Genomic DNA, 20,659 nt, shown 5'->3' with positions numbered 1-20,659 from the left:
TTATTTCATTTTTGGGGCGTTGGCAGTGGAACTTTATTTGTCGTTTAGGATGTTGCTAAAAGTCAATAAATCCGCTAAACACTGTAAAAATAATTTTTCATCATGTCGACTGCTGGTGTCAGACATATATGGCATGGGGCAATTCATATTCGATTACGGTACAATTTGAAATACACTACAGGTTTCACCATCGTAGTGTTATATGGGGTCCCGTTGTCGAATAAATTAAGAAGTTAGCTAAGTTGTCGCAAGTTAGCTATGTTTCGTTGCATGTTAGCTAAAGTTGCCGCAACTTAGCTATATTTCGTTGCAGGTTAGCTATCTGCTGCAACTTAAATATCTTGTGTCGCAAGTTAGCTGATTATGATTTGCTGCAACTTAATTTATTCGAGAACGGTGGCCCATAGCGTTATTGCTATATTTGAATGCTTTTACCTTGTACAAACAAACAAACAACATATGTCGTAAAGTAGAGCAAGTGTACGTGGTACAAGTTTTACCGTGCGCGTAGTCGCGTAGCCTACAACCGAACCTCACAATGTATGTTGATCTTGAATTATCCCACAAATGTAACTACACAATGCGTTTTTGTAATACTCGGCGGGACAGAAAACGATCGAAAATCTTCCTAAATTTACTAAATATTTTCGTTACAACTTACACCACAAATGAATGTAAAAAAACGGGAAACTTTTTAATATTATTAATCAATGCAAAGTTATATCATTACAGTATCACTGCTAAACGAACTTCCGCTACCAAGATCAGAACATATCCATAAAACTTGCAGGGTTGATAATGTGTCTTTTCTTGTTTGTATTTGCTGTTTTCTCTTTCAAATTATTATTGAGAAAAAAAGTTGGAATTTTAAGTTTTGATATAAAACTTTATTTCATAAATAGAAATAAAACACAGCACTTAATTAAATCATTGGCCCCAAAGCTAATTAACACAAATCATATGTCAAAATGGGTACATATATGGTCAGGAGAAACTTGATAGAAAATGGCACTTTGCATAAAAAAATTGCACCAAACTGTACCAAACAAAAAACTGCAAAACACAATTAGCAGATCAACCCAAAGACAAATTCAAAAAATATTTCGCATTAATGTTCAGAACATGGAAGTTCATCCAAACTCGATTCCCCATCCCCAAAATTTTGCACATGAATCTTAAGAGGAGCTTCTTTATTTTTCTGACTTTTTCTTTCTGTTATTTTGCCAGTGTCCTTGCCAGAAAGAAATGAATATCTACAGAAAACAAGAAAGCATCAACAATTTTCCATGATAAACATTTAAGATTGTACTAACTTGTTTGATGCAATAACTTTCTGGTCTTTATCCTTGAATTTCCGTTTCTGTATGTCATCATCAGTGTCAAAATCATCTAAACCGATGTCTTCTGTAAAACGCTTTTCCTCCTCAGAAAGAATTTTTACTCCAATAATATCAGAGTCTTTAAGTGATATGGAAACATCTTTGTTTGACTTTACAGTGCTTTTCCGTTTGGCATTTGATTTGCCTCCCTTTTTCTTATGTTTGTTGCGCTAAAAAGGTAACAACTTAAACCAAATACTTACACTACTTTTTTGGTGAACTTACTGCAACATTTTCCATTTGAAGAATTTTCCAAGAATTGCCTTCACAGTCTTTCTTAGCAACCTTGATGTTACTGTGAGGGATACCCAATATCTTTGATAGTTCTTGTATCACTTGGGATGGATTGCAATTGCAGATTAATTCTGCTGGTTGTGTGTATAAACGAGTTCCAGGAACATGAAAAACTATGTTCAGTGCAACTTGATCCTTGCTGACAAATAAAGAGTAAGTATTTCTCAAACTAAAAGGTAAAATGGACACTGACCTTAACTCCTCGTCAGAAAATTGTACAGCAAGCTGTGTAGAATTTTGAATTTTAAGTCGCTTTAAAGTCATTTCAGGTTGGGTTGGTAAAATCCTTGACAAAACTGATTTCTCCACAGTTCTTATTCTCATTGGTTTCCCTGTCCTGTTATTTATATTCAGTTATTTCATGAAATGTCTTTACATAAACTAACATGACAAAACCTTTTGGCCAAAAATTTTTTTTTTTACCTAGTTTAGTAGAGCAGTGGTGTCCAACCAGAAAACACCACCATGCCAATTTTGGTTTTTAAATATATTCGCATGCCAATGTTTGGTAATTTATTTGCTAACCTGGAATAGTTTATCTGACAATTGTTTGGCCCTTCTTGGGCATGAAAAACATCACTGCAGTTTGTTACACTTCTACAGTTTCCAAGAAGAAACTGAAGCTTGTCTAATTTCACTACAAATGATTTGGGTCAATTCCAAATATTCAATATGTATACCATTAAAAAGACCCATTATAAATAATCTTATGTCATCAAATGTAAGTAAACTTGTTTATGAAACTACAGAAAATAATAGACAAAAATGTTTGAAAAAAATTAAGCACTACTTTCAAATGCTCTGCATGCCACATTTGGCACGAGTGCATCCCTGATCTAAGGAGTAATTACTGTTATTAAAAAGGATCAAAAATATCTTTAAAACATAGTTTTGACAGAAACATGACTTGTTACTTTACTATATTACTAGTGTCAGTGTTTGTGTGTTGTTGAAAATGTTTTAAACACAATGTTTATTAGGGATGGGCCGAGCCGAGCCAGAACCCGAACTCAGTACCGAGCATCGCTGAGCAGTTGCACAAACTGACCCGAGCACTAAATTTACATATTCATGCTAACATACGAACATTTTGTTTGAAAGGGTATACAGAAACAAAAATGAATGTTTATTTAAATGCGTTATGATTGTGAAAAACATGTACTTCAGGGGCCTGTACAGCTTAATACACCGCTGGTAACGTAAGCGACCTTGTAATGCTAAAACTTGCGTGTAATAGGGAATGTTTATGATGTCATAATGCACCCGAGTGTGCTCGGCCAAGCACCGAGCGTTAACGTGAGATGCTCGGTGCTGGACAAACAGAACATTTGCAGTTTTGGCACATCCCTAATGTTTATTGCTTTAAATTATCCAGCTTTTAATTTCAAACGTCTGTTACTTATTAAATAGTTATTTATCAAACAAAAAGTTTTATTTTTAAAATTCTTTTTGGGAACATACCATATAAAGTTCTCTGGCAGAGCATTTCTAATAGCAAGATTCAAATCAAACAAATTTCCATCCTTGCTCACTTCAACATTTCCCATTTCAAGGGGACCTAAAATCATTGCTAACAATACCTTAAATCTAATCCAAAACTGGAAAAATATACTTAAATGATATTTACCTAAGCAATCAATGTTGTCCACAGATTTCCACTTTCGTAGACCAAGCAGTGGCAGAGAGTTGTTTAAAGAAGTGTTTGATTTTGTTGTTATGCTGTCATAGATATACGAGATTTCATTGTTTGTCACTAGGTCACACAGCATCTCTGGAGGTGGATACCACCACAATTTAATTGAGATCATGCCATCTTTCAACAATTTTCCAGGGCAAACCTTTAATATAAAGACCAAAGTATACTATTTTAATTACAAGATTAATAGTTGGCAGAACAATATAGATATGCCACATTAGTTTTAGATATAAGTAAAGACATCAAATATGCAATACCATTAAGTAAGTTCCATTGGCAATCCCCAACATCACAATAGTTTCATCAAATTTGTTAAGAACTGTCACCTTCTCTCCATAACAGTTGGATCGACACAAATGCCATTCGTTATCTAAATAAACATACCAATATTATTGCATCTTTAAAAAGGTTTTGAAAATATTGACCATCATGTTTAAACAATAGTAGTATGGCAATTTTATTGTAATCTTCTCCACTGGCATAAAACTTAGAAAATCAGATCCAAAAAAAGTCTAACAGTCAAAAATGCCACTGAAGGACCACAAACTGTACGAAATATATAAATTAAACCTTTCATATCCAACTGCTTTTCAACAATTTTCACCAGCTGAAACATGTCAAGTGTCTGATCCACAATAACTTCAACAAAAACATTTTCCAACAAGGGTTTTACAAATAAAACAATTTGGTTCATAGATGGTGCACGAAAATCCTGTTTTAACAACAGAAAAGTCATTTGATTCAATAGGAAACTGCACAACAGAAACTGGAAAGGAGGTTTTCTTATGCTGTATTTGTATTTTATATGTACTGTACTACTTACATTGATTTACAACAAATATCATTTGTTGTACTTCATAATAGACATACATTTGTTACCTAAGTTCAATTGACTCCCTATGTTTACTGGCATTGTACATGTACAATGTTTACATGCATATAAAGTGCACCTAGTTACAGTGTGATTTTTCAAAAGTTTGATGTGCATCAGTAATTTTCTACAGTCCAAAAATAATGTTGCTTTGAGCCTTTTCAAATGACAAATAGTTGTAACAGTTTCCACAAGTAAAATAATTTGTGGTTTTTAAATGTTTTACATTATTAAATAAAGTCAAAATGGATTGTAAATTAAAAAAATTAACTGGCATTTTATCAGTATGGCCATGCTTTCTAATGTTAGATACTGTGTAAATGGCCATGCATTTAAAAAATATAAAAAATAAATGATATCTGCTGCATTAAGGTTTCATTTAAAAGCGTGAAAAGAAAATACACTTGGGGAAAATACTTCTTTCCATTAGTAAGGACTTACCTCCAGAACTAGCAAGTCATTTTCAGAAATTTCATAACTCGACAAAGTGAGATTTTCTTGCATGGGCACCTTTTCATCATTGCACAACAGTGACAACCGGAATTTCTCACTGCTTTGTGTAATTAGAAGTGTTTTTGCAATGAAAACCTTTAAATCTTCAATTGTCTGCCAAAAAAATTAACTTTAAATTAGATATTGAAAACATTTGCCACATAGTACTACCATTTCAATTGAAGCATCGAAAGTATAGATGGCATCTTTTAGAACTTCTTCATCACATTTTAAAATTGTATTTTGAACCTGAGGACAAGTAAACCAAGTTGGCAAAAGTTTTAAATTTTTTATTTGTGACAAGAGTTGTGATAAACCTTCAAGTGAATGTTTGTTTCCTTTTCTTCACCACATGTCTGGGGAGTTTCACACTTTTCTGTAAGTGATTTTACTTTCGCTCTAAACATTTCTTCATACTGGAGTGTTTCACCACTGACTTCATTTAAATTAATGTACACATCATTGCTCAAGCCTTCTTCGTCTAATAATGATAAAACAAGTGTTCAGAAAATCCTGTTATAAAATGAAAAACGCAGGAAGTTCTGGTTTTGTTAATTACCCAATTCAAGCCTTTTTATCAGAAATTTTTTGAAATTAATACAAAAATTTGAAGTATGTGGGCATACAAATTAATGAAGGTTTTTCAGGTGGTACGCGAGTAGCTTCCGTTTTTTTTCACAAAAACTGGGTGCGCCCAGAAATGACTTTCGATGCGCTGTTAGCAAATTTACACCGCGCATCGACCAATAGGTGGACAGTAAACAAACACCAAAATCTCGTTAAATTTAGTTGTGGTGCTTCAGTGTTATTTTAGTAGGCCAATATTATTCTTCATAAATATATTTCGATCAAATTAGTTGTTCTGTACAAAGTGGTACGCATGGCAGTAAAGAGCGCCTAAGTGGTACGAGATTGTAAAAAGGTTGGGAACCCCTGGTATAGAGATAAAAACAAACTATAGCAAAAATATTGCACCAACCAACAATATTTGTTTTCCATTCAACAGTTATCTCCTCAATCCCAACATGTAAAAACTTGCTTGCATAGAACTTGACAGTTTCCAAGCATATGTCATGTTTGATGGCAAATTTAAATTTACAGTGGCAGGTTTCACTTAATGTGCATTGCAACACTACAGCAACAGATTCCCAATCATATCCACAAGACACTTCTTTTCTAAAGATCTGGCCACAAATTGTATTAAAGATTATCTCATTGGTTTAACATTTTACCCAGGATCTGCAGTTAAACCTGTTACTGTACACAAATATAACACACAAACCGATTTGCCATTCCAAAAAAACAGATGCATATCACTTTCTAGTTTGGCATCTTTTAAAGTGATAGTTTTTTCTTCAGACACACAATCGTACAAATGAATTCCACCATGTGGTAACACCTTTAAAGACAAGATTTAGGATATTTGGGTTACACACGCCCACATATCTGAATCTCATTTTTTTTAAGTTTCCACTGTACTTTTATGGTGTGCAGATGTGAGTATTGTTCATCCTGCTTTTGAAAGGTTTGTTCAGTCAAGTCATGATATACTTTAAGCCTTTGCTTCCGTTTCCTTCGTAAAATTTTTCGAATGCAATCATTGATATTTGTTACCAGCGTAGAAATATTTTCCCTAAAACAAAAAATTGATTGGTTGGAAATTGAGGAACCCAAATGCACAAATTTTAGAAACTTTGCACCAACCTTCGGTCAATATGTATCAAGCAACCTGATGGGTCATTTGGCAAAATCAGCTGATTTTGAAAACAACATGTTTGTTCAATATGAATATGCAAGTCAAGCCTGTGAAGGTAAGTTCTTTAAGACACAGAATCTCGACAAACTAATTTAACTATTGAAAATGTATGGAAATAAACAACTTGTAAATGATATGGTGTGAGTAAAGTGTGCTTTATAAAAAAATCGTACAGTTTAAAAAAATACTTTAACAATTATGTTTAAAGTATGAATAACTGAAATTATGTAAAAATAGTTTTTGTAATCAAATACCTGTTCACTGCTTCTTCATAAGTTGTTCTCCAAAGTGACAACCTTTCATTTTCCTTGGTAATAATATTCGAAATATGTTGAGGAATCCTATGTGACCTATCACCCCAACATTCCTTTGGTCGCTGTAGGTCCTTTCTCCTGTTTTCATACAATGTTATAAATAGTAAAAAAACGCCAAGAAAATGTAGACTTTTGGGCAAACCTCTGTTACGAATAAAATTACAACTTTCTTTACTGCACTGTTTTGCCACTTGCTTAGTTTGTTGTTTTGTCACTATATGTTTTCCTTTTCTCGTAATATGATTTATTGGTTTATTGAACAGTTTTGTTATTGCTTTGGTTTGTTGGTTCGTCGACATACGTCATACGCGATTCATTTCCATATGTTGCGAACATTATTACCTTTGTTTATTCGTTTTCTGTCCCGGCACTATGTTTGGTTGTTGCACTGTCACTATATGTTATCCGTCTTTTCTGTTTGTGTTTCACCATTGGTGTTGTTTTTTTTACGTAGGTTTCTCAACCTACCTTGCGTATATTTGTTTCTCATAACAGACTTTCATTTTGTTTTATTTCCTGTTCGTTTCGAATGCAACCCACCGCGTTGCCTTGGCATTCCTGCACGTGTCCCTAATTACGAACATCCTCGGGACTTTGCTTAATTTACCTCAAGAATAACTGCTGTTTTCTCCTCGTGGCTGGCTCCCTAACGTGAGGGCTGTGAAAATGTGATGAGGGAGACTTGGTTGGTCGGCCTTGGTAGAACGTGCTTTTTGGCTTGTGAGATCTTTTATCTATTTGTCCGTTTTTACATCGTGTTTTTAAGTGCTACGTTGGCCCGATTGTGTTGTCGAGAACCGTGCTTATTTTACTCCGCTTTTATAATAAGAACAAAGGATATATTGCATATTTTGTTACTGTTTTGCAAAAGAATTAAGAGTAGCGCGCGGTCTAGTTATTGGTTTTACCGGCTAGCCGTTAGAGCAGCGTCCTGAACCTTAGGCGCAGAAATAGTAGCGCTACAAATTGGCGAGCACGCCAGGACGCTGCAGCCGCGCACGACCGCGCGCTTCACTGCCGACCAAGTAAGTTGATTTTATTTTCATGGCTTTGAACGTGTGTATGAACCCGCCCCGATTTATGATCGGTGATGATTTTAATAGTTTTATTGAAGTTTTTAATTCGTATTGTGCAAGCGTGAAAGCGACAGAAGAAGTCAAAAAACATTTACTGCTTACGCACGTCGACAAAGATTTTTTGTGGGACTTAACTGATGGTGCTAATGTGTATAAGTACTCCTTTGACGAATTGGTATCCAAAGCAAAAGAACATGATTTTAACCACGGCCAAGTGCTGCGCCACGATCTTATGGATAGGGTACAACAACCAAACGAATCCCCACGGGCCTTCGTATATGCACTGCAATCACTGGCCGATAGAGGGTACCCTAAGGCAGAAGACGCCCACGTTAAGAACGAAGTGCTATTTCTGGCGCTTGTCAAGGGGCTATCTGATCGAAGTTTGGCTTCTGACGTTGTGCGCAACGTAAAGTCCAGAGAGTTTGTCGCTGCAGCAAAGGTCGCCATAGGCGCCGGGCCCCCAAATCCCTCCTTGCGTTTTCCAGTCTCAGGGTTGGAAAAGCGACCGGAGACCCAAGAAGTTCGAGATGCCATTCAGCGGATTGACGCCAACCTTCAACAGTGTATGTCGTCCTTCAGACGCGATTTAGACGCCATGCGCGCGGACATTGTTCAGTTTCGGGCAGACATATGTACAAAACCGGATAGGTACAACCGCACTGCACCAACAAGGAACGGTAAGCCTAGTATACGTGCATGTTTTGCGTGTGGTTCACGAGAGCACCTGGTTCGAAGTTGTACAATGGGCAGACCAAACAGACAAACAAGCAAAGATTTAATTCCGGTTGTTCGTAGCGCAACAAGGCCATCTGCAACGTCACCCCGGGTGGTGAAGAAAAGAGAGGAAACTTGTCCAAAGCAGCAGCATGTCGCCGAAACGTGCAGCGTCCGTGAAAAACTCTACCGATTTCCTGCAGCGTAACCACTTTAACCTATGTTACGGAAACCGAACACTTTGGAGCAAGAGTTGCACGTTACCTCTACTGAGTTCGCGATTCAACCTGAAAGGAGCTGACGTGTGCTTGTTTCAGCAAGCAACTCTTCCTGCACACACTGAGGTCCGAAACCCAACAGGCCACATACGCGAACTCGGAACGCCAGGTGCTCGAAGATATAGAAGTTGGGGACCACATAACCGAACAACAACGCAATCGAGTCTTCGATCTAGTGCGTGCGAAGCTACAAGCTTTTACGACCGAAGGAGGGAGCCTGGGCCGTACAGACCTGGTCCGGCATACCATTGACACGGGCGATCATCCACCAGTAAGACAGCCACCTAGGAGGATGGCGCCTCATGATAAAAGAAAAGTAGAAGAAATAGTAAGAGATTGCCGCACCACTTCACAGGTTAACGGAAAAGGGGGTAAAGTTCCAATGGACTGATAAAGAACAGGACGCCTTTGTGGAGTTAAAGAACCGACTGACGACTGGTCCTATCCTGCAGCACCCGGATTTTAATAGAAGTTTCGTCCTCGACACAGACGCATCAGATACGGCGATCATTCATCCCTCCGTTGGCTATGGAAATCCCGTGAGCTTTACGGACAGTGTGCCAGATGGATAGAGAAACTGGCTGAGTACGACTTCGAACTTGTACATCGCCCAGGGAAACGGCATGCCAACGCTGATGCCTTAAGTCGTGTGAAGTGTGATGACGAGGACGACCCCATGCCTTTTTCAATAAACACCGACTATAACAAAGCCACTGGATATGCAGCTATGTCCAAAACGATCCTCGAACCTGGGACGAAGCGTTGTCAGCGGTGGTGGCGGCATACAACGCAAGCGCGCACGAAAGTACATCGATATCACCACATTATCTACTCAATGGGCATTCTCTTCGGTTGCCAGCCGACCTGATGGGTGCACCAACACAATCGCAGAGACCTGAAGCATACGTAGAAGGACTACGGTCAAGATTGCAATTGGCACAGGGAGTGGTGCAGGAAATTTTAACGCGGCAGCGGAAAAGGATGGCAGACCATTATGATCGCCGATGCAAGGGTGAACCGCATCAGGTTGGTGACGTGGTGTGGCTGACTAATCCCGCCGTACCAGTGGGGACTTGTCGCAAGTTCCATATGCCATTTAAAGGGCCCTTCCGCGTTACCGACATCAAGCCTCCGGTGAACTATGTTATCGAAGACGACGCTGGTCGACAGCAGACCGTACATTTCAATCGATTGAAGTCCAGCAGTGCGAAATGGGAAGACGTCGGCGGACAAGACCGGCCTCAAGAGGAATCACCAGGAGAACAAAGCATTAATCCACCTCTCGTCACGTGCTTCGTAACACTGCCGGTTGCGGAAGAAGCACAAGGTGACGTTACGATAGAGTGTGGTGACGATTCGACTGATGACGGCCCGATTGCAAGTCGTCTTAGGGCACGCACGCAACGAACCCATTGTAACGGCGAAACATAGTTTTGTTGCCCGGGAGTGCAACAACGCGGGAAGGGGGGTGTGTTACGAATAAAATTACAACTTTCTTTACTGCACTGTTTTGCCACTTGCTTAGTTTGTTGTTTTGTCACTATATGTTTTCCTTTTCTCGTAATATGATTTATTGGTTTATTGAACAGTTTTGTTATTGCTTTGGTTTGTTGGTTCGTCGACATACGTCATACGCGATTCATTTCCATATGTTGCGAACATTATTACCTTTGTTTATTCGTTTTCTGTCCCGGCACTATGTTTGGTTGTTGCACTGTCACTATATGTTATCCGTCTTTTCTGTTTGTGTTTCACCATTGGTGTTGTTTTTTTTACGTAGGTTTCTCAACCTACCTTGCGTATATTTGTTTCTCATAACAGACTTTCATTTTGTTTTATTTCCTGTTCGTTTCGAATGCAACCCACCGCGTTGCCTTGGCATTCCTGCGCGTGTCCCTAATTACGAACATCCTCGGGACTTTGCTTAATTTGCCTCAAGAATAACTGCTGTTTTCTCCTCGTGGCTGGCTCCCTAACGTGAGGGCTGTGAAAATGTGATGAGGGAGACTTGGTTGGTCGGCCTTGGTAGAACGTGCTTTTTGGCTTGTGAGATCTTTTATCTATTTGTCCGTTTTTACATCGTGTTTTTAAGTGCTACGTTGGCCCGATTGTGTTGTCGAGAACCGTGCTTATTTTACTCCGCTTTTATAATAAGAACAAAGGATATATTGCATATTTTGTTACTGTTTTGCAAAAGAATTAAGAGTAGCGCGCGGTCTAGTTATTGGTTTTACCGGCTAGCCGTTAGAGCAGCGTCCTGAACCTTAGGCGCAGAAATAGTAGCGCTACACCTCCCTGTTTAACACATTGTTGGCCATTAATACAACATGGTACCAGATGGGACCACATGTGCAGGTACTATTTTATGCACCAGAGGATAATGTTCAATAAAGCTAGAAAGATTGGTTAGACCAGATAGTGATTTATTTATAACTGTCCTTGTCAAATTTTTTTTAATAGATAGCTCCACTTGCTGGACCCCTAAATTGACTTGTAAAGTCAAAACTTTTGAAAATCAAACTGTTCAAAAAATTATGTTTACTTCATAACCATTACCTGTAAAACAACATGTATGCACTTTGTTGTCCAGAAAACTGATCAGGAATTGAATGAACTGAAATTGGTTTAATAAGTTCATCATTTACATTAAACCAAGATGCACCAATCCTGTGTAAATCACCTTAAAAGCAAACAAATATTTATTATTAAAAAAGATTGGAAAACAATAATATTCACCATTAGCAATAACATCAGTGCAGTCATGATATGTTTCATTGTTGTCATTTGAAAAAGTAAAATCATTTCCATTTGGAATTGGTGATGGTAGGTTTTCCCCATTTAAGGCTTTGGTACAGTCTTGTGTACTCTCTTCAGGAACTGTATCTAACGGAGGCCTTGTTGAAAAAGGTGTAGATCTAGAGGAATCACAAAGTGAAACAGTTTGCTCCTTGGAATCAAGGACAAAGGTCTGTGTGCAGGATCTTATAAACTTCAACATTGTTCCATATTGCTTGCGAAACTTTTTGCTCCAGGTTATTCCAGTCTCCTCATGAAGAATCTGTGCAATATAAATAACAATGTGCCATTTATTGATTTCTTAATCTAACACCACACTTTCTTGAAATAATTGTAAAACATTTTGCTACTCACCCTTCCTAGTTCAGAAATTCTGATAGCTCCTCTGACAGACATTAAACAAGCCAACAGCTCTTCAGGCCCAATTTCTTCCTCAATTTTGTCACATTTCCTGGGAAGTTGTTGCAAATTGTGGTTTGGTACGAAAGAGAAATTTGGCTCATAATCACAATCAGCAACCTAAACACGAAGACAAACTGTTTCCAATCCAAAGCTATTTAAATAACTAAATAATTTAAGGGATTTAGTTATGTGTGTAAAAAGTGTGAAAAGGTAAATTACCATTGTTACAAATACAATTGTATACAATTGTATGTCTAAAAGTAGGTCCCAAAAGTAAATAACTTTAAAAAAAAAGTTTTTGAACAAAAAATATTTGGCCAACTGTGATGAAGATAAATGTGGCCTATTCATTGGGTAATTTAAAGTAAATTAAAAAAACACAATTAAACTTACAGGAATCTCAGAATGCCCTAGTCCATCTACATCCCTTATGTATGCATGGTAATGTCCTCTATGAGCACTTCCCTTGTGGATAATAACTGAATACAATGTGTACTCTGTGCTTACTGATGTATCTGTGAAACAAGAAAGCAGTCAAAAATAGATGAATCTGAATAAGAGCAATGTAAAACTCTCAAGTTACTTTCTTCGATAAATTTTTCTGGTTTTAAAAATAAAACTTTTTCGGTGTCCCTTAGTATTCGATGAACTCAAAACATACATTAACTTGCCAGTGAAATTTTCCTTTTTCCTTATTTAGCTTTAGCATACAACCATGTATAAATTTAATAACTGGAATCTCGCTTTATACACAAAAGCCATATAAAGCCTTTTTGTTTTTTGATGCCCCGCATAGCTTGTGACTGGATAATAGGTGGCAAGCAAAGTGAATCAAAACGCTAAAAAAATCTTTGCCACGATTAAATTTATAAAAGACAATGCAGCATCAACTGAAAAATACAACCAGGCTGTCCAGTTAAATACTAGGACACCACTGAAAATTTCATTATGAAAAGATTTGGTGGTGCCACTGTCTTGATCTTGCTCCCTAGTTGGAAAGTCTTTATTTAGATTTGGGCTCCTCCAAAATACGCAATCTATACAATCTACTTATAAAACGTATGAACACTATAACCTATTTTGAAACATTAATATATTTCCTACTCATATTTTTTATTGGGTCCCATATCAGCCACTGTCTTTTATAACATTGGTTGTTTCTGCAAGCAGAAAAATAAATATGCTGTATGGATGGAAATATGCAAACCATTCCAATTTCATTCCATTCACACATTTTTTAAGGTTATTCTCTATCTGAGAAAAAGGGCTAAACACAACAATCAGCTCCTATTAATGGCGAATTGCACACAATTGTAGGGGGGTAAATGATAGGGCTACAAGGTTGAACACAATAATCTAAACCTATAAATGGCACACTCTACAAACTGTCCAAATTTCATTCAATTCAGACATTGTTTAAAAAATTGGCCCATTTTAGGGGGCTAGTGGGGTAAATATTGGGGCCACAGGGGAGAACACAACAATCGACAACTTTAAATAGCACACTCTGTAAACTGTCAAAATTTCATTTAATTCTGACACTGTTTAAAAAACTCACCCATTTTAGGGGGTTGGTAGGGTAACTGATGGGGTTCTACACCCAAAAGTATAAAATATGAAACCACAATGACTCAATGAACAGACATGTAAAATTGTATCCAAATCGGACAATGTTTACAATTCTGACCACTAGAGGTGTTATAAGCAACATTCGTTAACGCTTCTGACGTCATAAGGCTGTTAACACCCCTCTGTTGCCATGTGCAAAAACGTCCAACCAATAATGCACAAACACAAGTACCATATGTTCAGTTGCCTTTATTACAGTATTACACCACAGAAATTTTTCGTTTGTGGTGCGCAGCAACATACAAAAACGCTTTACATTTTTGGGGCTAGCGGGGTGAATACTGGGGTTATCAAGTCAAACGAAGCAGATGGCACATCTGCATAACTATATCTACCATCTGTGATAGTTTCATTCAAATCCATCAAACATTTCATGACAAAGGAGGGTGGACAAACTTCAGGGAAGAAAAAAACAAGAAAACAAACAAACAAATCGAGTAAAATCAAAATGTGTCCCTTTCAGGGAAGGGGACCCATAATTAGTTTTAGATGCCCAGTTTGGGCCTAATTATCTCATATGTGTTGAGAGTGGTACTAAATACTGTATGGTACCGCATGTTAACACAACTTAGGCCCAAAAGGCATCTGATATTAAATTATTAAATTATTTGTATCACAAACCCTCACTCTGACCCTAATAGCCCTAACGTTCAACATCTTAATTAGTTTTTTTAGGAGATTGCATAGATTGCATATTTTGGAGTAGCCCTTTAGATTTTCCAAATTTTGGCCAATTTAACTAGTTTTTGAAAATTGGTCTCTTTTGGAAACTGTCATTGGTAATTGTGGTGGCCTGGAACACACAAATTTACTACCCTTACACAATAACCCAAACTACCATATATTTTTCTGCCAATCAAATATTTTACTGCCAACAATTATTTGTTAAGTTTACTAAATCAAATTAATTTGGGGAATATAAATTGACAACATCACCTATTATTCCATGACATGACAGTATCATCAAACTTCAAAATGTAATCAAAACCCACTGAAAGTATATTTAAGTAAAGTAAAATTAAGAAGGTCCACATCATGAAGGGTCACCATAAAATTTTCATGATGCACATATCTAACCTTAAATTTATTACAAACTTACCATGGTCTTTACAATATTTTGCTATGTCCAATTTAACAGGGAATGCAAAATGTCCTGTCTCCTTATACCTTGAAAAGGTTTTCATGTCGTAGTTAAATCGCAGCAATGACAGGGTGAGAATAGGGGGACAGCTTTCCAATTTGGCTCCCTAAATAAACAGATTCAAGTAACATCCTGATACTAACTTTAAATGGCTTTGATCAACAAACAATGAAATTACCTTTTGGGCATTTACTAATTGGTTGCACTGTTCACAAAAGTATTGATTCTTTCCTGACATTAACTCCTGAGACTCATACACATTGGATAAAGATTTTTCAAGACTGTTTTCAGACACCACAGACACTGTAATGTCCAGAAATTCCTCCTTTGTTTCACTGACACGGTCACAAACACAGCACTTTATTTGATTTACGATATTCCCTCTAAAAACATTCCAAAATAAGCATTTTAAACTGTTTAAAAATTCTGTAAATGTCTTGTTGCATGCTACTTACTTGAACAGATTTTGAATCAAGTCAGACCCTGAAGTTCCAACAAGTGAAGTTTCCAAAGCATCAAAAAGTATTCGACTGAGCTCCTGCACATCATGTTGTTGAAACTGCTCACTGTTTTGCCAACCGAAACTAAAGAGCAAAAAATCTTGGAATTTTTTTTTATCTTGGAGCTCTTTACATGTTGCAACACAAAGTACTTTATTTTATGACAGATTTCATGATGAATAAGCCATTTTTATATCACAGACTAGCAGCTCTTTTGATGTCAACATTCTACAAACAAACCTGTCAGTCAGTTCTTTTGTAGTACATGCATCTTGATCAATTAAGAGAAGCCTTGCAAACAAATGTTGTAACTGAAGAGGAATTACTCTAACCTACAAAAAATGCTAAATTAAGGGACAAACAAGCTACAAGTTATGAATTGTGAACTATCAGCTGTCAAACAAGTATTGGTAAAGTTACAAGAGCGATTGTGTCCTAAAACACCTGAAAACAACAAAGCTGTAGGAAAACATTACATTAAAGGTCTATTTTACAGATAAATAATATAATGAATACTTTGCTTCGAAATACAGCATGTGGTAATTGTCAAATTATTACATAAGTAAACAACCTTCGCTTACTTTTGCATTTTTGTCTTTGTCATATATCTTTCCAAGTTCTTCAGGACCAAGTTTAAATAGTGCTTCTCTAAACTCAGGAGTCAAAAAGAGTGTTTGGAGTAGAGAATTTAGGTAGCATGTTGCTCCTTGATTTTTGATCCCAATTAGATTCCTTGATTCCCTGTATCAAATATAAAACATTGCGTTTTCAATAATTACAATACAAACAACAGATTACTGCTTTTTTCAAACAAAGTTTTATTTCATACTAAAACACAAATTGTGTATGTACCTGCTGTTAGGAGGTTGTTCTATTATCTGACCATCAACTGTTTTTGCTGTGTTGTTGTCCACCTTTTTATCAGTCATACTGTCATTAAACAAGTTTCCAAACATACCAGTAATAAACTTCTGTTCTGTTTCCACCCTTATGGAAATACAAAATTGTAGCAATTTGATTCAAACATTTTAAACTTAAATAAACACAACTATTTGAAAAGGTATCACATCAGATACACCTATATGTTGTAATCCTGTTAGCTGGACTATAGATTTACTTATTGTACAATCTGTCCCACCTACAAACTTTAATTTCAACTACAAGAGGCAATATGCTTTATTTAAAATCCTGCTAATCGCATAGGTTCTGTAGTAGTGTGTGTACATTGCCAATCTTCAGGAAAATATAAGGTCACATTCTGTTATGTAGTGACAGCTGTGTAAAACATTTTTACATTACGACAACAGTTTTTGCTAAAATGTGTGTCCAGTCTGCAGAACATGGCAGTTCCCGACGAGATCTCGTGCGTGCAGGACCAACATGTCCCATGTGCGCACATGCACGACCCGTAAGTTCGCGTGCAAGGCCAATTTCAGCAGGCGCAAAACAAGTAAAAGAGGTCAAGGCAGTACAATTAAATGCCTTTCGTGCGAAATTTCCGCGTGCAACCCTCCAAAATTGGCATTCAAATTTTTTTTTTAAATAATCGCATGTGCTGCTGCCACACTCTGCAGACTGGATGTGTGTACTTTTTACACTGTATTGACTTTTTTATATCCAGACAAAAATTAACAACTCAGGAATAAAGTAAGCTTTCTTTGCATATGTACCGTATATGTGCATTTGAGAAACTTGTTCGCTAAAATTGAAAATACATGACAGTTTTGTTGTTATTCTTACAGCTGATAAATTTACCCAACCCCAATAGGTAATGATAATACAATTTTTTTCTAATGTACTTTGACTAGGCACCACCCTGATTTCATCTGTTTGTAGCTAATCTGCTGGCTCCTTCAAGGAAATTTCAAAAGAGGAAATTACAAGACTTTACGTTACATTGACTTTGGATGAACACCTAAGTTGCTCACAACAGTTATATACCAACCTTCTTAACAATCCAGTGTGCCCTTAACAGGTTGTTTCTTGTTAACAACAAATCATTTTAATTGTATCATCATCAGAGTTGATCCTTATTCCTTGGGAAATATGTTGAATCTTGAAAGTTGAAATATTCTCATCTGGTCCAAAAAAATTTTTGGGACTTACCCCATAAATTTTTTTTGCAGTCATGCATAAAATTTTACACCAATCACAGCGTGTGAAGTGAAGCCAAGCACATATTGTATTGTATTAATTTGGAAACCGGGCATGAAAATGGTACATAGCAGTACGGAAACACTACACTAGCGCCACGGAACCGGGAAACGGCTGCAAAATCCTCGCGGTTGAAAATGAGCCAACGCCAAAAATTTTACAAAAAAGGACATAATATTATTAGACGCAGCAGCCGCACCCTTTAAAACAGGGGTCCGCAAATACTTTTTGGCGCGACCCTAAAAAAATTGCTCTAAATTATCGCGACCCAAGCATTTTGTTAGCATGTAAGTTTGTGGAAAATACGGATCAACCAGATACCAATACTAAGACTGCTATTATGCTTTTGTCAGTTGCTATTTTCTTGTATTTATTCAGCAAAATGGTAACAGAAAAGCATGACTACTTGCGGAGGTACGCTTAACTTATTGCATTGTTACATAGACTGCATGTAACAGTTACGTAGTCATATGTAACAATGCAATAATAATTTGGTTAAAAAAGCTGAAAGTTCATTAATACTATAGATGCGATGCTTAGGTATATTCATGGAAAATTTAAAATATTTTGCGACCCAGACTGGAAGGTCTCGCGACCCAAATTTGGGTCGCGACCCACTATTTGCGGACATCTGCTTTAAAAGACCTCGTTAAAAACAGTACGGAACGAAATTTAAAAATGAATAAAAAACAAAACAAAAACGCACAACTTATTCACCATATTCACCAAAGAGTGTTTTTAAATGATCTCTAACGGCAATGTCTACAGTTTTTGTGCTATAATTCAGTTTTTAGCTCGCACTTTACACGTTTTTAACACAACAAAGGGAATACGATTGTAAGAGATTGTACGACCGAAAAATTTTCATGTTAAGTTATTATATATATTTACTTTTTCGTAAAGATTTTGTGTTAAGTAGGCTGCTTCTGTTTCTAATTAATGTATGGGGCGAGTTTGATGTATTGTGTTGTGTATTTGTTTGACACCAGGGTCTTCATAAGAAACCAGCATCAAAGCTTTTTCGTTTACCTTGTTTTTTATGCACTTTTGTCTACATACGTTTATTTTCCACACCAAGTGTTATAGCTTAGTCGCCTTATGCTCACATAGTTGTGGGTTCCAATCCTGTTTCGGTAATTTCCTGCGAAATAACCTTGGCCGGCAAAATGTTAATTCATTTAGACTGAAAAATAAAATCTAGTTTGAAATGAAATCCACCCACAGTAGCAGTTTTCCGGTGATTACTGTTCTTACATCAATACAATTCAAAACCCAGTGTATAAACCCTAGGCCAAACAGAATCAACCGTACTTGTACACAGTATTTCACAGAATATATATTTCGCCAAAAAGTTTTGGCATCGTCAGTTCTGTAAGCGAATACAATACTGTTATAAAAGCATAGTAAAACAGTAAAAACAATAAAATACTAAAACAAGCTACCAGAATAACATGCAACTGGTGAAGAAACTTTCCAGAGTGAACGCCGCACTGTTTACTATCGGGCTGTCAAGTATGCTGCAGGTGTGTTGCAAAACAGAAAAAAAGCGGAGGTACAGAAAAAGATAAGACAGTAATTGGGTTGAGGGGAATGCGTGGAAAACGAATTTAGCGAACACGCGGTAGTATCATGCGCTGGATGTTTATTTATTGTTTTTACTGTTTTACTATGCTTTTATAACAGTATTGTATTCGCTTACAGAACTGACGATGCCAAAACTTTTTGGCGAAATATATATTCTGTGAAATACTGTGTACAAGTACGGTTGATTCTGTTTGGCCTAGGGTTTATACACTGGGTTTTGAATTCATTTAGACTGAGTTGTTCGATCGTTCCAAAAGTGGGGTTTAACATTTGATGTGGGGTTAACAGTTGACATATCTAACAATTTGGTGGGCCAATGAAAGTTTTCAACCACGAAAGTCCCAATTAACTGACAATGCGTCCAACAACAAAATTACACCTGTACACCTGTATTGTTTTAAAGCGTCAGCGCTATCCTTGTGTCGAGTTTTGAAGATCACGGGAATTGTCCCAATAACTGTTTCTGGTTGAACGGTTCCGTCCATGTACGATTTAGGTTTTAGATTCGAGATTTTACTAATTATTATTGAGCGAAATCGGCCAATGTTTTTTTACCACTAGAGGTCAGTGAGGGACCCAAAGGGGCGAGGTGAAGGGGAAAGGGGAGGTCGCCTCCTCAGAATATGTCGTGGTGCTAAAAAAAGTGCTTGAGTGTCAGAAACAAGGAAGAATTGACTGACATGATCACACCAGAGCGTTGTTCTTTTTCTTTATCGTCAAAATGACGTTATTATTGCGTCGCCACGGCACGTCTTCAATTGTTACTAGAATGGCTATTTGCTTGTAGTAGGGCATCACAAGTTACAATTTCTTTGTCGTTATTTGAGCATATAGGGTATTGTCTGTTGTGCATCCTTTTTGTATAAGTTGAAACCACTTTTCCTTGCTTACCCTAGATTTTGATGGTAAAATTTAACTCAGTTTCAAGTTCAGAATCATTTTTCAAAAGCACAAGATGCCTGACCAACGTTGGCCCGACTCTCGACACAACGAAGTTTGGCGCCTGAACACTAGTTTTGTTTGGTTTCGACAAAGCAGTTTTTTTAGATTTGACGTGTAGTATAGTAAAAGAAGAGCCTTGGTGGGCTGGATCGGGCCAATGGGGGCTGTCGAACCAACTAACCCAGAAAATGTGATTTCGTAGTGTAGGGCTAAGTTTTTATGAATGTTGTTTTATTATAGCCCTAATTCTTGGTCAGTGAAGTTGTGTGTTAATTTTGCGACAAATAAAATTTTATATGCTGTAAAACACTCCTCAAAGTTCGAGTTCTTGGTCGATTTCGCGCCGTTCAAGCCGCATTTACGCGTAAAACATACATTGCCTGTTTTGCTTGACAATCAGTTGGATTGAAAGGCCCTCTATGTGAATTTTACACTGGACTTGTGTTTAGAAATTGGTTACTCCGAAAAGTAAGAATGTAATTTTAAGTTTTTTTTTTAGTTTTTTTTTAAGTACATACAAGCTGTAAACAGTGCATGCATACTGTTTCGTCCTATACCTTTTGGGTCTTATCATTGACCTTATCTCATCTTGTGGGTCGAAACAGCTTAATATTTAATTAATGGCTCCATGCTTTTAC

The 20,659-nt window shown here is 37.0% G+C and overlaps 2 protein-coding genes across 11 annotated transcripts; one reads left to right on the top strand and one right to left on the bottom strand.

Moving 5' to 3' along the window:
* Window positions 1-673: 673 nt before the first annotated feature.
* Window positions 674-19,104, bottom strand: LOC145237075 (ubiquitin carboxyl-terminal hydrolase 40-like). 9 transcript variants are annotated; one of them, XM_080099798.1, is made up of 29 exons: window positions 18,718-19,104; window positions 18,525-18,648; window positions 17,287-17,419; window positions 16,194-16,328; window positions 15,923-16,082; window positions 15,582-15,673; window positions 15,297-15,425; window positions 15,020-15,224; window positions 14,800-14,947; window positions 12,465-12,586; window positions 12,024-12,188; window positions 11,610-11,931; window positions 11,430-11,553; window positions 6,743-6,880; window positions 6,437-6,535; window positions 6,212-6,365; window positions 6,015-6,131; window positions 5,712-5,916; window positions 5,050-5,213; window positions 4,904-4,981; window positions 4,682-4,846; window positions 3,940-4,081; window positions 3,627-3,739; window positions 3,301-3,511; window positions 3,135-3,243; window positions 1,867-2,010; window positions 1,605-1,812; window positions 1,314-1,549; window positions 674-1,253 (listed from the first exon to the last, which is right to left on the bottom strand). In XM_080099798.1, exons 4-29 carry the CDS (start codon window positions 16,295-16,297, stop codon window positions 1,109-1,111), a joined length of 3,999 nt encoding a protein of 1,332 aa, XP_079955924.1. In that variant the 5' UTR covers window positions 16,298-16,328; window positions 17,287-17,419; window positions 18,525-18,648; window positions 18,718-19,104; the 3' UTR covers window positions 674-1,108. The 9 variants fall into 9 exon arrangements, with proteins under 9 accessions (XP_079955924.1, XP_079955923.1, XP_079955925.1 ...); XM_080099797.1 differs by lacking the exon at window positions 18,718-19,104 and having other exon boundaries at window positions 18,525-18,701; XM_080099799.1 differs by lacking the exon at window positions 18,718-19,104 and having other exon boundaries at window positions 17,287-17,396; window positions 18,525-18,701.
* LOC145237078 (uncharacterized) lies at window positions 7,418-10,711 on the top strand. 2 transcript variants are annotated; one of them, XM_080099811.1, is made up of 2 exons: window positions 7,418-8,558; window positions 8,677-10,711. In XM_080099811.1, exons 1-2 carry the CDS (start codon window positions 7,847-7,849, stop codon window positions 8,712-8,714), a joined length of 750 nt encoding a protein of 249 aa, XP_079955937.1. In that variant the 5' UTR covers window positions 7,418-7,846; the 3' UTR covers window positions 8,715-10,711. Both variants share the same exon structure in this region, with proteins under 2 accessions (XP_079955937.1, XP_079955938.1).
* Window positions 19,105-20,659: the final 1,555 nt, after the last annotated feature.

The sequence above is a fragment of the Phallusia mammillata genome, chromosome 7, assembly GCF_965637545.1.
Source record: "Phallusia mammillata chromosome 7, kaPhaMamm4.hap1.1, whole genome shotgun sequence".
Classification (NCBI taxonomy): Eukaryota; Metazoa; Chordata; class Ascidiacea; order Phlebobranchia; family Ascidiidae; genus Phallusia; species Phallusia mammillata.
This window is presented reverse-complemented; position numbering and strand designations above follow the sequence as displayed.

Bases quoted from the DNA above. Each gene is read 5' to 3' on its own strand.
- LOC145237078 (XM_080099811.1), top strand. From the start codon at position 7,847: ATGGCTTTGAACGTGTGTATGAACCCGCCCCGATTTATGATCGGTGAT. The intron at 8,559-8,676 runs GTAAGCCTAGTA...GGTTGTTCGTAG, and splicing joins CACTGCACCAACAAGGAACG to CGCAACAAGGCCATCTGCAA.
- LOC145237075 (XM_080099798.1), bottom strand. From the start codon at position 16,297: ATGTTTGGAAACTTGTTTAATGACAGTATGACTGATAAAAAGGTGGAC. The intron at 12,189-12,464 runs GTAAGTTTAATT...CTTCGTGTTTAG, and splicing joins TAGGGCATTCTGAGATTCCT to GTTGCTGATTGTGATTATGA. The intron at 4,082-4,681 runs GTAAGTCCTTAC...TTGTTAAAACAG, and splicing joins ATGACTTGCTAGTTCTGGAG to GATTTTCGTGCACCATCTAT.